Consider the following 14,251-nt stretch of genomic DNA (forward strand, 5'->3'; position numbering starts at 1 on the left):
AAACGTACGCGCATCTAACCGCAGACAAAATGACGCCGCTCCTCAACACAACCCACCTCTCTACCCTTCCCTCTTTCCTCCTCCCACCCCTCACCATCCACCTCTGTTTTACTCTCTGTTTTGCAGCTTTCCGTTTGCCTTTGGCTTCTGTTTCGGCTTCTGTCTTGCCTGAAAGACTACAAAGCCCAGCGTCTGTGCCTGTGTTTGTGGCTGTGTCCTGCCGGAAGCATAGAAATTTTCCAAAAACACATGTAGAGCTTCTGTGTGTGTGCGTGTGTATGTGTGTGTGTCATAAACCCAAATAGGAGCTATTACTTTATCGCCGAGGCAACGCCACAAAATGGCTGTCTATTGCAGCTAAATGCTGCCAGCGGCTTTCCTCTGCACTTGTGTGAGTGTGTAGCTGTGGGGTCTGTGTGGGGTATGTGGGCTAAGGGTGTGAGGGTGTGGCATGTGAAATGTGGGAGGTGGGAGGTGCGGGTCAGGGTGTTAATTTCATCAGGTGGAGAGAGGGGGGGCGAACGACCCGCAAGCAATAAACAAATAATCATAAATAATGTTGCCTTTTTAACATCGGCTCTAAATTAGCTATTAATTGCTCCACAGCCAGCAGCACTTTCCCACAGCCACCCGAAGCGTTCATGGGGTGGTAGGTCAAACCACCATCCCCCCACCTCCCCCTACAGCCACTCACTAGCCCCAAAACACGACCCCCAGAGCCACCCACTTGAGGACCATTCCAATCACAGCTGGTTCAATTAGGCTTACGTCTTCCCAATGCAAATGCAAATGCCGAGCCAGAACCAGAACCAGAGCAAAAGCGCTACATTAGCATACTCGTATTTCTGATCGCCGTGCGCCATGGGCCGCTACTATGGGACTGTTTCGAAAGTGGTTTCCAGTTGGATCTGGTAGAGCTCGCGGCACACCCATCGCAAGATCCAAAGACTGGAAGCTGCACAAAAATTAAAATATTCATTGGCTTACATTGGCCAACGCAGTCAAAGCATCATTTGAATGAAGGAGATATTAATCAAACCATTAAATCAGCATTAAAGTACCTGCCCCATAGCAAACCAAATGGAATGGTTCGTTTTTTTGTTCAATAAGGCCATAAGCCTGCGGCATTCCATTTGAAAGCGAACCAGTCGGAAATTTCAGCCCACTGTGCCGAGTGAGGAGGCACTTTAAATTTGATATGATATGATTTCCATACAAAGGATAATTTCACAGCACGAGCCATGCGAGTGGTTCGAGCAGGGATGCGCTGTTGTGGGCTGAGGCAGTGGTTAGCATATGCACATGTACTTCAATCAGCTATGTAAAATCTATGTAAAATATTTATATTGCACTGATGCATCATCCGGGGGGAGCTGAGCTGCGGCACGAAGCTCGATGGGCGATGGGCGATGGATGGCCGAGTGCGTAATCAGGAGCAGGCCAGAGCCAAGCTGCGCCTCAAGGAGCCACCGAGGGATGGGCCAAATGGAATTTGCATAAACATGGCCGATACATGCCGGGCAGATGAGATACGACTACCTACAACTTGTTATGACATTTTGATTATTTATTTAGACAAAAGAGTTGGCTGCTCTACGGTTCCACAAATAGTTGTTTCTAAAGAGAAACAAACCGAAATTATTATCAAATAAATAAGTGCTCAAGTAAGCAGAGTCCCCACCAAACATTCAAGTATTCTGTTCATACATACATACATGCATGTACATATATGTATGTACATCAACGAGTATATTGTATCATGTGCATCCTTATGGCAACACAATTTGCTGGAAAATCTATAGCCGGCAACTTTGTGTGGCACGCACACACACACTGGACACTTTGGATCTGCATTTGAGTTCAGTAAACAAAATTGCTTCAAATGCAGCATAAGTAAATGTTGGCAAATAAATATGCATGCCCCAAGATAGAGATTCAGATACCACACCCCCACCACCACCCCCCCTCACATGTATGGCAGATATATGTTCATACATATACATATGTATGTATGTACATATTTTTGTAGAATTTGGATATCTGTGTGAATTTTTCATAGCTCTGTGCGTAGTTAAGGGATGAGGCTAGAGCCAATTGTGGCCAGCATAAATCACTTAAAATTTGTGCCAAATAAATACGGCAAAAGCCACAGAATGAAAGATTTTCTTGGTAAAAGTCAGATTCCGGACAGAGACGGCCGAAAGACGGAACAACTAAACAAGTTGAAATATTTATGCAAATCAACTGCAAGGTGAAATAACCTTAAACTTTAATGCCAATAAATGCCTCAAATGTTCAAAGGGAAACGTTTAAATTCATGCCACTAATAAAAGATGGAATACTCCTAGAAATATTACAAATTATTAATACATCAATAATGGAAAATTGCATCTGAGTCGAGGGGAATACAAATTAAATTTTACTCTATCCGTGATACCTTTAAGATAATGGAGGCGGGCAGGCTCCCCGGCCAGGAGGCGGGATTTCGGAAGCTGAAGTCTAGCCAGCAGGTGGGAGAAAATAAACCTGGCTCCCTAATCACCTCCATTAACGACCATGTTAGCTCCATATGCATATATTGCAAATCCTCCGATCATTATGTCAGGCATTTTTAAATCTCAAATTTTATATGGAGATGGATAATGGATTTTATCCGCAATTAGCTGATGGTGCAGGCCTTCTTTAAAGTCTAAAAATCATACGCCTGAGAAATAAACTTAAAATTTAGCAGGAAAATCTTCCACTCGATCTTGCATCAAATCCCCAGATAAATGGGACTGATTTAAGAATACAATTTGGATTACACTGTGACAATTTGAAGGGGTGCGGGGGGAGGGTGCTTTTGAGAATGCAAGTGGCGCCTGCAGGCACATATGCAAAATGGAAACTTTGAGGCAGCCGCAAGCCACTCAGCCAACGCCAGACACGACACAATTCGAGTCCAACGTGTCGTATGCGCAACCTAAAACTTGGCCAAGCGTAAATGGATACATTTTGACTAAGAACGAAGAAGAGGGAGAGATTACAGTGAGAGAAGAAGAGTTGGGAAGTGGGAGAAACAGAGAGAGAGAGAGTGGTGGAGAGACAGGCAGACGGGGAGAGAGGGAGAGAGGGAGAGTAACGCTCAAACAAAACATGATAACAATTAAAACTTTGTACACTTGGCGTATTCACATTATTCATTTCGGTGTTGGATTCCCCTGTCACATTCCAAATTCCACTCTTATTCCCTTTCAAAGGGTATTGTGCCCATACCCAGATACTATTCGCACTGTAAAGAAGGAAGCATTTTCGACCCCGTTGACCCAACATTGACCAGCATCAATCAGCATGTTCGTGCAGTGAAAAAAAAAAACTTTTAATTGCTGTGAGAGTATTAAAAGCTTCGGCCTCCGAAGCCGTACTTCCGTCTGTACTTTACTCTGATGCTCTTCAGTCTTTTCTTGCTTCTTTTTTCTTTCTTTTTTTGTTATTCCTCCTTTTGTTGCATAGCACATTCATCTGCCAATGCACACACCCACACACAGTCAGAGACATATGTAAATTTGTAGATCTCCGGCTAATGTTCATTTGTTTGTCTTTTGGCCACTTGAATGATGCCAAAACCTCGAGGAAAATGCATATCAGTAAGAACCAACCACACAATGCAGCAGGCATCAGAGCGGCAGCCCGAGTAAGAAAGAGACCGCATGTTAAGTACTTAATGACATTTTAAAATAAATGTTAAATTTATGACAAAATGTAATTACCGAACACCCTGCCTAGCCACTGTCCATCCCCTGGCCATCCCCTTTTCAGGCTCGAGCAGCTACAGGTCGGCGCTGCATGAAATATGAAACCATAATTACTTTAATTAAGCAAATATGTATTTTTTTACCCGCAATTCTTTCCATTATTTGGAGCGCGCAGCGGGAGAGAGAGGGGTAGAGACAGCGAGGGGGGAGGCATTGATTGAGCATATTTATTAAATGGTTATTATTGCACGCACATCGCCCAGCAATAAATTGATGCATTTTAATTAACGTTCAAAGAGCCGCGTCTCTCTACTGCCCCACACATGATCGCATTCGGAATGAATTTTGAAGAGTTCTCCAAACCAGCAGTGGCAGTACCCATAGACAAAGTCTTTTTATGTGCACATGCACACATATATGTATGTACACACCTGATTAATAGGTACACTAAATGCACTACGTAAACTTTCACATAACAGAAAACGCTTTTATTCAATATTTTAAACCTATAACTAGCTCTCACCTATTCTTTAAGCATTTGTTTTCAATAAGATACACTTGATTATAATTGATAAAAGATAATTCTATAAAAGAGAATAAATCCAATTTTACTTCAAAGTCAATGTCAGGCTGATCAAAATATTAGGTACACTTCAAGTATTGTTATGAAAATAGTTTTTTAACTGATTATTATTAATTTTTTTGTATCCACCTTTTAAGTATTTTTGGCATACTTTTAATAAGCGTCTGTCAGGTTCCTGAAGGTGTCTCGCCTTCCTATAATTTTTGATTATTTGAAAATGAAAACTTAGGTAATTTCGCTTCATAAATCTCCCCACCAGTTTTCGATTGGACTTAAGTCGGAAAATTGAAAATAATATAAAATAATAATAATACCTGATAATAATAGATCATAATTTTTCACTAATTCACTGAAGTTTCGATTCTCACTCTTTTGTGCACAATTGTAACAAAGGCAAAGCCAACAAATACAAACCGAGCAAATCAAGAGAGAAACGAAAAGAAAATGAAGCTCTCTTCTACCACTCACGATCGACAAAACCAGAAACCATGTGTATGAGATTTAGATTACATTAGTCATAAACCAGAAACTACAATACAAACACAAAGTTTTAATTTAATAATATTTTTAGTTTATATCCATTGCACACAACATACATATATTTGTTAATGCTTTTATATCCATCGATGGAACATCAGCCACTGAAATGTATACAAATTGCATCAGCTTTCGAGGCATTACAATATATGTATGTACAATATATGTACATATATACATAAACGTTTGTACAATACTTACTTTTATCCAAGTTTATGGGCAAATATAAGAGCTAAGATAATAAGTAGGATCACGATTGCATTAAATGCAATCACTACATATCTTTTAGTCCCCTCAAATCGGATCATGTCTGCCTCCTGGCCGCTATGCGAAAAATTTAAAAGGGTACGTCTGGACAGCCCAGTAGAAAAAATTAAATGACGGAAAGAGCTCGGTTAGAGATTCGAAATGAACTTCATTTAATGCAATTCTAAGAGAGCGCTCTCCCATTTGGCTTAGTTGTATTTGTTCTTGGGTGAGAAGCCTGTTGTATTGATGTACGCGCGTGGGTGAGAGAATTCGTTGAAAGCGTCAGATTCAAAGCTCATATAACCAATATGACCGAGGACTGTCGATGTGGATCGGTTTTTCTGTCTCTCTGGGCCTGAGTTCGTGCTGCTTTGCTTGTTTCTCTTAAAATGGAGAGACCAGAAAATGGACATAATAAATAAGCATATGTACATATGTATGTATTTATTTTCTTTCTTTTAACCTTAGTACTTTGCAGCCATTAAATAAACAAAATATACACGCAGTCGAAATTAACTGCACATATGGAAAATCTCGCTATAAACATTTGGCTTGATGGTACTGCGAACCTCATGGGGGTCCCGAAATAATTCCGTTAATGTCGACCGGGACAGATCCAACCAAAGAAGATTGAACTGAAAAATCTTCTAAATTGTTCGGAAAATGCTTGAAGTGCGGAAGGAGCAGCAGAAATTACAGGATGAGCACCAGGAAACAAGGCGAGAGATACTCCAGCAAATAGCGAGCAGCCAAGGCCAAACCAACTTCCAAACAGAGCTGCTGCACCTTTTAAGGGAGTCCAAAGAGTGACGTTTATTGTACATACATATATTGATTGTTTTATCATACCCAATTGACTAATTTAGAATTGTGAAAATTTCACAGTTCAGACTTTGTAATTGTATGCTTATCAGCCGCTTTTTTACGGATGGTAGATGGTGCCAGTTTGAATCGGTGTTTCACATCTATCAAAAAATCCCACCGTTTCCCCGGGATGTGCTCAATGTTCACAGCCTATTAATCTCCCAAAGTCTTATAAATCAAACTGAAAATATCTTGATCATGAGCGGCCTTCTAGCCCTTCCACAAGATGATCCTATGACAGTTCTATGGCTCTGTTTAACGGCTTGATGGAGCTTTGACGTCGGAAGATACAGATAAACAGTATGGGATTCTCATAGAATGGAATCATCCTCGTCTATTGCAATTAATGCTTTCTGTCGTAAATGAAGTGGATGGAGTCGGTTCAGATTGATTTCTCCATTTATGGCCTTTTGCAGCAGTAGAAGAATATTTTTGTACGAGGCCAGGATGTATTGCCTCAAATGGACGTAGACTGTGTCCTCCTGGAAAACAGATATCCGTACATAAAGGCCGCATCGATCGAAGTACTGCGACAGGATCTGTGAAAGGTTGATCGGGTGAGTGGAAGCCATTGAAAAATTCATTCCTTTCACTTACCTTCAACATGGTGTTCGAGATAGGAGAAAACGCAGCTACTGTGCCAGTAAATACTGCAGTCGGTGCATCGCCTCTTCGATGCCTGTGCCACGTGTTGCTGATTTGACGGCCAACTCATCAGCGCTTCCACTAGTTTAACAGGGAATCGTTCCGATTTCGGCTGTATTGAGCTCAAAGATCCATGATCAGGCTTGCCTATTGCCGGGTAGATTGTGCTTTATAATTTTGGTTTATTTAAACAATAAATTTAATATTCGATGGGGTTCTCAACGACTTTTTATTTGCTGGCCTACACACACACATACATATTTATGTACATACATATGTTGTAAATACTTAGTAAAGAATTGAGCTCCCGTTGAAATTGGGATTTGTGTAGATTGGAATTTACAAAATCTAACTGCTGACCGGTGCGCCTCAATACACATTCGACAGGGCGAAATATTATCAACTTGAAAAGTTTATCAAAAGGCCCAGTGCTAAATACAAGTATGTGGATACTTTTGGGCTAATTGTATTAATAAATTGCTTAGTTTTCGTTTCTGTTATTCGGGTAATGCATACAGGTTTTAAGTCCGGGGGAGCACCACGAGTTGGTCAGGGTCTACATATATGGTCGAATTTAAAATTTAGTCCTATACACATTTTTGAAAAGGCTTGCGGTTTGGTCTGTTCGAGGTTGAACTGTTCATTGATTGGTTAGCTAACATTCATTAAAATACATGTGGGGGGAAATACTTTGAAGTGCAAAAAGATGTATGATAAAATGTACCATATTTACAGTGCGATTCGCAGCAAGAAAACAGTTGTGGTATTTACAGAATGAACAATTATGACAGGACATCGTCTGATTGTATAAATCGCGCTAGTGCCACCGAATCGATGCTGCTCGAACATATTTTCGAACCGAAAGGATGGCATCTGCAGCCCTAAATGTGTACTCGTTTGTACAATAAACATAAATTACGTAGTCTTTATAGCCTGTTCCACAACTGTCTTCTAGCTTTGAGACGCACTGTAGCCATGAGTTCATGAGACAATAACAACAGATCTTCAATGTTTTAACCTTACACTTAAAAACTTTCCATGAACATTCGCATGAAAATACATCTGAGAATCTTGATTTAAATCTTCGTTTACTTTCGTGTACTAATGAACGCAAGACCGAGCTAAATGGGAAATCATTTCGGCAGACAAGTTCTTTGGAAACGAGCTACAACGAGGTTACAAATGAGGCCAGGTACGAGTCACCGCTCAGAGGGCTGGCCAGGCATTGGTTGCGGGACTCGAGGGGTAATTTAAAAAACTTTAAGTACAACAAACAAAATTGAAACCGAAATCTAAATGCAAATGCTCTATGAGTTTCACACACGATTGGTTACCATGTAGGCAAGACTTAGAGTTAGATCATATTAATATAATTATTATTTTTTGCTTCGTTTTGTTTACTTAAGAACTATGTAAATATTTTCAATTATCTACGAAAACAAATAGCGGCAAGGCGAGTCGCAAGCCTGTCCTGGGCCATTGGGTCTCTCCTTAGGGCCTGTTGTCGAAGCCGGCAAAGTCCGAGGCCTCCGACTCGTCGTCGTCCCGCTCCACGCCGATACAGTGGATGCCCGTGCGCAGCATGGGCGTACCCTTGCCCTTGCCCAGTACCCGGGCGGCAATCACAAGCTGCAGCAGCTCCTTCGCGTTTTTCGAGCTGACAATGTGCAGCACCTCACGCAGCAGCTTCTCCTTGTAGGCAAAGAACTCGATCTTCATCTCGAAAAAGTCGTGCTCGTCGTGCTTCGTCCCAGCGAACTCCGTGATCCGGCAATGCAGATTGGGCGTGGCGCTCACAACAGGCAGAAACTTGCTGCCCGGCGCTCCCGTATCCCCGAACACAGTTGTCGGCAGTTTCAGGTCGATCAGATACCGATGGTTGATCTGCAGAAAGCCCAGGCTAACCGCAATCGTGTCGCCCGAGCGCTGGTATGTCACACAGCTGTCCGACTCAAAGCCATCCGACTTCACCGTGGCCGCATCGAAGTGTACATGATGATCTGGAAAAGAGTAAGCCACATAAGATGTCAATACCAAATTTGTAGCAAGGCAAAGCTTACAAACTGAAGAATGCTACAGAAAATGGCCAAGTCCGTGGAAAAACTATAGAGCAAATAAGTGAACATTCATTGTAATACATAATTGCAATCTGTAAAAACTGTATTAGGCACCGTTTCGTGGAAGAACTCCCGACTACGGACCGTATATTTGCGGCTTGTAAGTGTGTACACAAAACTTAATTGAAAATGAAAATCCTATTTGTTAAACAAGCAGATTGGACGAATTAAAAATTGTGCATGCTTTCCCGGAAACAAGACGCCACATCAGAGGGGCACAAGCGTAGCCCCAGCCAGTGGGGGGAGGGGGACGGAGAGTCAGGTGGAATAAACATAAGTATTCAGAGTTAAACAAACAGAGCAGTGGGGAAGAGGTAGTGGCAGAGGCAGAGGAAACAGAGGTCTCGGGTCGAGCCTCAAGTAAACTTTCCCCCGGACCCCTCCCCCAAGGCATTCGAAGAGGTAATTGCGTGTAACCCCCTAATTAAACGCTTCCAAGGCCCGCTCTTCACTGCCTTTGGGGTTTGAATCGCATTCAAATTGGGTCAATTGGGGGCGGGGGGCCAGGCCTGCACTCGTGTTTCGCAGCGTCACATTTCGCGCTGACTTTCAACATTCGAGCGACTGTGGAATTGAATTTATGAATTAAAACGAAAGAATAGGCTGGATTTTTATTAATTTTATCACGCCATTTGGCTGTACTACGCCTACAGAATAATGAATGATACGTAGAGGATGAGTTGCTGAATGAATATTCCCAACAGCTGAAAGAACTCATATTTGAGAATGATCTGAGGGACTAGAGAGATCTTTTCACACTTAAGATATGCCTCCTCACGCCCACGACCTGTCTCCCTGATGCGCTATCATGGATAAACATATATGATATTGAGAATACGATAAAAAGGATTCTACATGAATTCCAAAAGAGGATATAGAGAAGAGAAGGGCCTTTGTAAATCTTGAGAGGTGCTCACTCAATTAGGAATATAATTGTAAATTTAAAAAAATCCAGTCTACATATTAGTGTCTTGCCATCACGTTCAACTGGCGTCAGATGACCCATTATTCAGACGTACTTCCAGTTTCCATATACGAGTACCATGCGAGTGATGCTGCTCGTAAATCACAATCAAATTTAGCGTACACCTGAGACGTGGCATACGTTAAGCTCGTACGTATAATGTATATTTATACGGAGCGCCATAAAGGGGCTGCTTGGAAATGCAATTAACAAATCGCTGGCAAATGTTTATGCAGCAATAAAAACTTGACAGCTTAACGGGCTTCTAATCGGGCGTGCATGCATCGGGTATGTATGGATAACCAGAATCGTGGATGGCGAAGTGGAAGATCTAAATAGTTGAACAATTAATCATGGACTATTGCCTCAGCGAAGAATATTTCACGGGCCCCGACAAAAGTCTCGTATTTGCTAAAAATAGAATTCGGATTTGTCCGTTGGCACTCAAGAATTGTGGTGGAAAGTTTGTTATTTTGGGAACATCGTTTCCACACAATTGTGGAACCATCGAACAGTGCGTTTCATTCGATTAATCTATCAAAATATATCCACCCATGGCATTCGAATGTTGATCTTGAGCAAACTTTTCTTTTTCTAGATAGTTTTAGGATCTACAAATGTATCAAACATTGGCCTATTGATCTAATCCGATCAATTATTGTATATAAATAAAGGTACAAGTTCTTATAATCTTTTCTTCCTATATTTTACGGTAAAGATTCCTTCCTATCTGTCTTTCACTTTCGATACGGACTGTAGAAATGGAAAAACCTTCAGATATTCAGAAATATCTGGTCAAATGCTTCTTTTTTTCGGATTCTTCTTCATGCCGCTGTTTGTTTTGGCTGATCGCCCGCTCAGCAGAACGTCATAGTAATTCAATTTTGCAATTTAATTTTCAGGAAATGTTGACAATAAAATTTATGTGTAATTTCTGTTTCCATCTTTTGTATTCGCTTAATGCTGGATCATGTAAAATTGAAGCAATTTTCCGGTTCTTCATTTGCTGGATGTAAGCAATTTATTGTGATCCAACTTAATCTGCTTAACAAAGGAGGTAGCGACCTGAGACCCGGACACCCGACACCCGAGACCTTCCAATGTCGATTCATCCAAGCAAGTGGCACCCAACCCCCTGTCCCCTTCCTGAATGAGAAGCTACCTCGCCGAAGTGCCGGGATTGTTGTTCTTTTTATAAATTTCATTTAAAGTCACGCTCAAGGCATTGCTACACGCAAACACACAGCAATCTGTACGGATGGAAGGGTAGGAGTCACTTACTCTCTCACGTGGCCACCAATCAGCATTGATTTATCATTAATGGAATCTCAAATTGGCATCAAATTTGAGTAGAGGAAATTTTGGACGTCTTTTTGGGGCTAGCTTTATTCTATATTTCTATATAGACAAATGATCTGTTGTCTATCTGAGAGATTGTCAATCAATTGATTTCAGTTTCAATTGGTTCGTTTATTCAAAGAATATTGTTAATGAATGCCCTCAGTTAGGGCAAAGAATATTGAATAATAGTATGTATATCCACCGATCTACGTTCTACCTTCCATACCAATCGAACGTTCAATATTCAGCTCATTTCATAATATAATCCAAAGACTGTACTGTGTCCAGTTTCTTGTCCCCCCGGTCTTTCATAACTAATTCAGCTTTGCCACCCGGAACAGCCATTCCCCATGACCGACATGTGGGGGATGCCATAAAAAGGCATATGCACATATGTATGTACATTTGCAGCAGTAGCAGTATGTGGTACGTGCCAAACAAAATATTGCCAAGGCGTTGCCCGCAAGGGAGGGGAAGAAGGAAGAAGGGAACGATTGCAAAACCCTGCATAACAGAATTGTGTTCTATGTTCTCGAAATTTTCAAATCAAAACAATTGCAAAGGTGTCGTATCGTCCCGTCCCGTCTGTTCCACCCAACGGGACAAATATCAATCACAGAAACACCTCGTGGCCGCCCAAGGGAGGGGGAGTGTGGTTGCCCACCCCAAACAACGTGCTTGGGCGGTCACACAGTCCCACCGTCGCACAGTCGCAGTGCTATAAATAGCCCAACTCATGTGCATTAAACAATTGCATATCACTTTATAGAAAAGGCAATAAAAAAATAATACAAAACAATGAACAACGAACAATGAAAAACGAAAAACCACTGCGCTAGCGGTCGGTTTCTATGCAAACAATTTAATTAAGCCAAAAGCCCGGGGTTCAAGGGGTGTGGGAACTGCACCTGTGACGTTGAAAGTTTAATCTCTGGGCCGGGCGCTAAATGAAATGATAATTATAATTAGGATTGTTCATGAGACGTCTGCCAACTGATTGCAAGTGCTAACTCATGGCAATTTGTGTGAGGTAGTTAAGGGGAGTACATTTCCCATTGGAGACTTTTCAACACTCTACGCCACACGCCCGAGATCAGCGTGGAAGAGCTTTTCACTCAAAACTTTTCATTTTTTCGACTCAATCAAAAGAGAACGAAATTGAATGAATTAGAGTGAGAGAGAGAGAGAGCAAGAGAGTTTTATTGTTGCATGGGCAGCTAGAGAGCGTAAGATCCTGCTTAATCGAAAGAGAGCAAATTAGGTTGCTCTCTTTACTCCCTGAGTCAAACAGCTTACAGTTACTTTACTTGCGCAATAAATTCAATAGTGCTCTTCCCAGGCCCCCACGCACACACACCTCCCTCCCACTGAGAGCACTTCAAACTGTCCAACAGAGCGCGATAAACCGTAATTGATGAAAGTGTATAAAAAGGAAAAGGAAAATTATTTATATGCCAGACGACAATTCATTAACTTTTTTTCTGGCAGCGGGGGGGGTGTGTTGATCATAAATAAAAACTAATCTACGACAATTTAAGAATGCTTATATCAAACGTTTGAGCCTGGGCTTTGCCGCAGCCGATAAGGGGGCAACGGCGCCCCACACCAAGTCACGCGAATTGCGGCATAGAGGGAAAAATCATCGATTCGCCGGTAAATGTCATGAATTTTGCATCATGGGACGCAGAGACAGCAGGGAATGGGAATGGGAATGGGGGCAGAGGCACATTGAAAATTGGCTTAGGTTTGACCATGAACAAATATTATTTTTAATATTACGACAGAAAAGCAGGAAAACGGCCGGCCAAAGAACAACAATGAACGTTGGAGGGCAGAACGAAAGGGAGAGCAGAGTAAACGAGAGAACACGAGCCAGAGGGAGCCAGGGATATGCATGCGTCAATTTCAAAAAGAAATGTTGAAATTTGTACCAGTAGCGGACTTTGTACAAATCACTAGTCATCCGGTAAATACCCTTGCAGTACCAAATAACGACTTATTCAATGATCTGTCTTGTTACTTGCAATTATCTTCTGGTGGGCGTAGAAGTGAGTAAGGTTAACGCTTTCTTCGGTGCAGGAAGAGTAAAAGTATGGCGAAAGGAGGATAGTAAGCGGAAGCATATATGAATGTGTCAAAAGATGGAGGAAGGGGAGAAAAGATAAACGTGTCAAAGCCCAACAAGCAACAAGGAAGAAAGGTATATTTTGTGCAAGGTATGTAATACATTGCCAGAAACAGTTTTCACTATTCACGATTCTACGCGACAACATCAGAACGACAGCGAATTTCTACTTGTGATAGAGAGAATACTCTACCTTTTACAAATGAGCCTTGCAAGGAGTAGGGCTCACGCACACACGCAAACTATCGCAGTTGCACTCACACCAGCACACACTAATGCAGTACATGAGCATGTTTATGAAAATGCAGTCACCAAAAGGTCAAATGGGAACATTTGTCCCACTTTCTGATCTAATTTTAGCAAAAACTCTTGGCAAGTCCAATTAAACATTCAAATCCCACCAAAACCCTCCTCTAGGAAGCAGGCAAATCCAATGCCGGCTTTGGTTAATGATATTTTAAGGCACTTTCTGGTAAGTCGCAGCTGGGTAGAGCGACCCCCGCTAATGATAATCACATTTTGGCTTAGAGAATGCCATATAATGGCTAAACCAAATATAGACAAAGTAAACACAAACTTTTGTAGTACTATTTACCTTGATGATCCGCAGTGGCTTCGTCGCACATTTTGTGGCTCTCTTAAATGCCAGCCGATGTTCTGTCGGGAGGAGGTGTGTCTTTTCACACAGATCAGAAATTGAATTAAACTGGAAGGCGCGTTCCTCGCACGTTGGCAAAGAATGAGAGCAGGCGACGCCAGATAAGAGAGGACAGATGCAAATGTAGGAGCGTCCAGTAGTCGAGATATTCTTTGCGTTTCTTGATCGCCAGCAGCCGCTTTTATTTATTAAGTTTCACTTTACTTATTAAAAAAAACAAAACAAAAAATCCAGGAGCGTATTTTGTTGAGTGGTCAGTGTGACCGCGGATTTATCGTTAAAATATACCGTCCGACCGTAGAGCCAGTGTGACCGCGGATTTATCGATAAAATATACCGGCCGACCCTCAGAAATATACCAAAATATTTGCCTCATTTTACAAATATACCGTAAATATACTGACGAATTCAAGCTGTATTTTACATATTCCTCG

The 14,251-nt window shown here is 41.7% G+C and overlaps 1 protein-coding gene and 3 long non-coding RNA genes across 4 annotated transcripts; 1 reads left to right on the forward strand and 3 right to left on the reverse strand.

Moving 5' to 3' along the window:
• Window positions 1-3,692: 3,692 nt before the first annotated feature.
• On the reverse strand, window positions 3,693-4,175 carry LOC26532485 (uncharacterized). Its single transcript, XR_004470325.1, has 2 exons — window positions 3,878-4,175; window positions 3,693-3,821 (listed from the first exon to the last, which is right to left on the reverse strand). It is a non-coding gene; the product is annotated as an uncharacterized lncRNA (long non-coding RNA).
• Window positions 4,176-4,870: 695 nt separating this feature from the next.
• Window positions 4,871-6,401, reverse strand: LOC117184579 (uncharacterized). The gene is made up of 2 exons (XR_004469985.1): window positions 5,056-6,401; window positions 4,871-4,958 (listed from the first exon to the last, which is right to left on the reverse strand). It is a non-coding gene; the product is annotated as an uncharacterized lncRNA (long non-coding RNA).
• A 27-nt stretch (window positions 6,402-6,428) lies between these two features.
• LOC26532787 (uncharacterized) lies at window positions 6,429-7,638 on the forward strand. Its single transcript, XR_004469986.1, has 2 exons — window positions 6,429-6,524; window positions 6,588-7,638. It is a non-coding gene; the product is annotated as an uncharacterized lncRNA (long non-coding RNA).
• Window positions 6,818-14,110, reverse strand: LOC4813136 (UPF0687 protein C20orf27 homolog). Its single transcript, XM_001353775.4, has 2 exons — window positions 13,755-14,110; window positions 6,818-8,612 (listed from the first exon to the last, which is right to left on the reverse strand). Exons 1-2 carry the CDS (start codon window positions 13,783-13,785, stop codon window positions 8,104-8,106), a joined length of 540 nt encoding a protein of 179 aa, XP_001353811.2. The 5' UTR covers window positions 13,786-14,110; the 3' UTR covers window positions 6,818-8,103.
• Between the last annotated feature and the right edge of the window lie 141 nt (window positions 14,111-14,251).

The sequence above is a fragment of the Drosophila pseudoobscura genome, chromosome X, assembly GCF_009870125.1.
Source record: "Drosophila pseudoobscura strain MV-25-SWS-2005 chromosome X, UCI_Dpse_MV25, whole genome shotgun sequence".
In the NCBI taxonomy this organism is placed as follows: domain Eukaryota; kingdom Metazoa; phylum Arthropoda; class Insecta; order Diptera; family Drosophilidae; genus Drosophila; species Drosophila pseudoobscura.

Excerpts from the sequence above, each read along its gene's own strand:
- LOC4813136 (XM_001353775.4), bottom strand. The coding sequence starts at position 13,785 with ATGTGCGACGAAGCCACTGCGGATCATCAAG. Across the intron at positions 8,613-13,754 it reads AGCCACTGCGGATCATCAAG|ATCATCATGTACACTTCGAT; the intron begins GTAAATAGTACT and ends ACTCTTTTCCAG.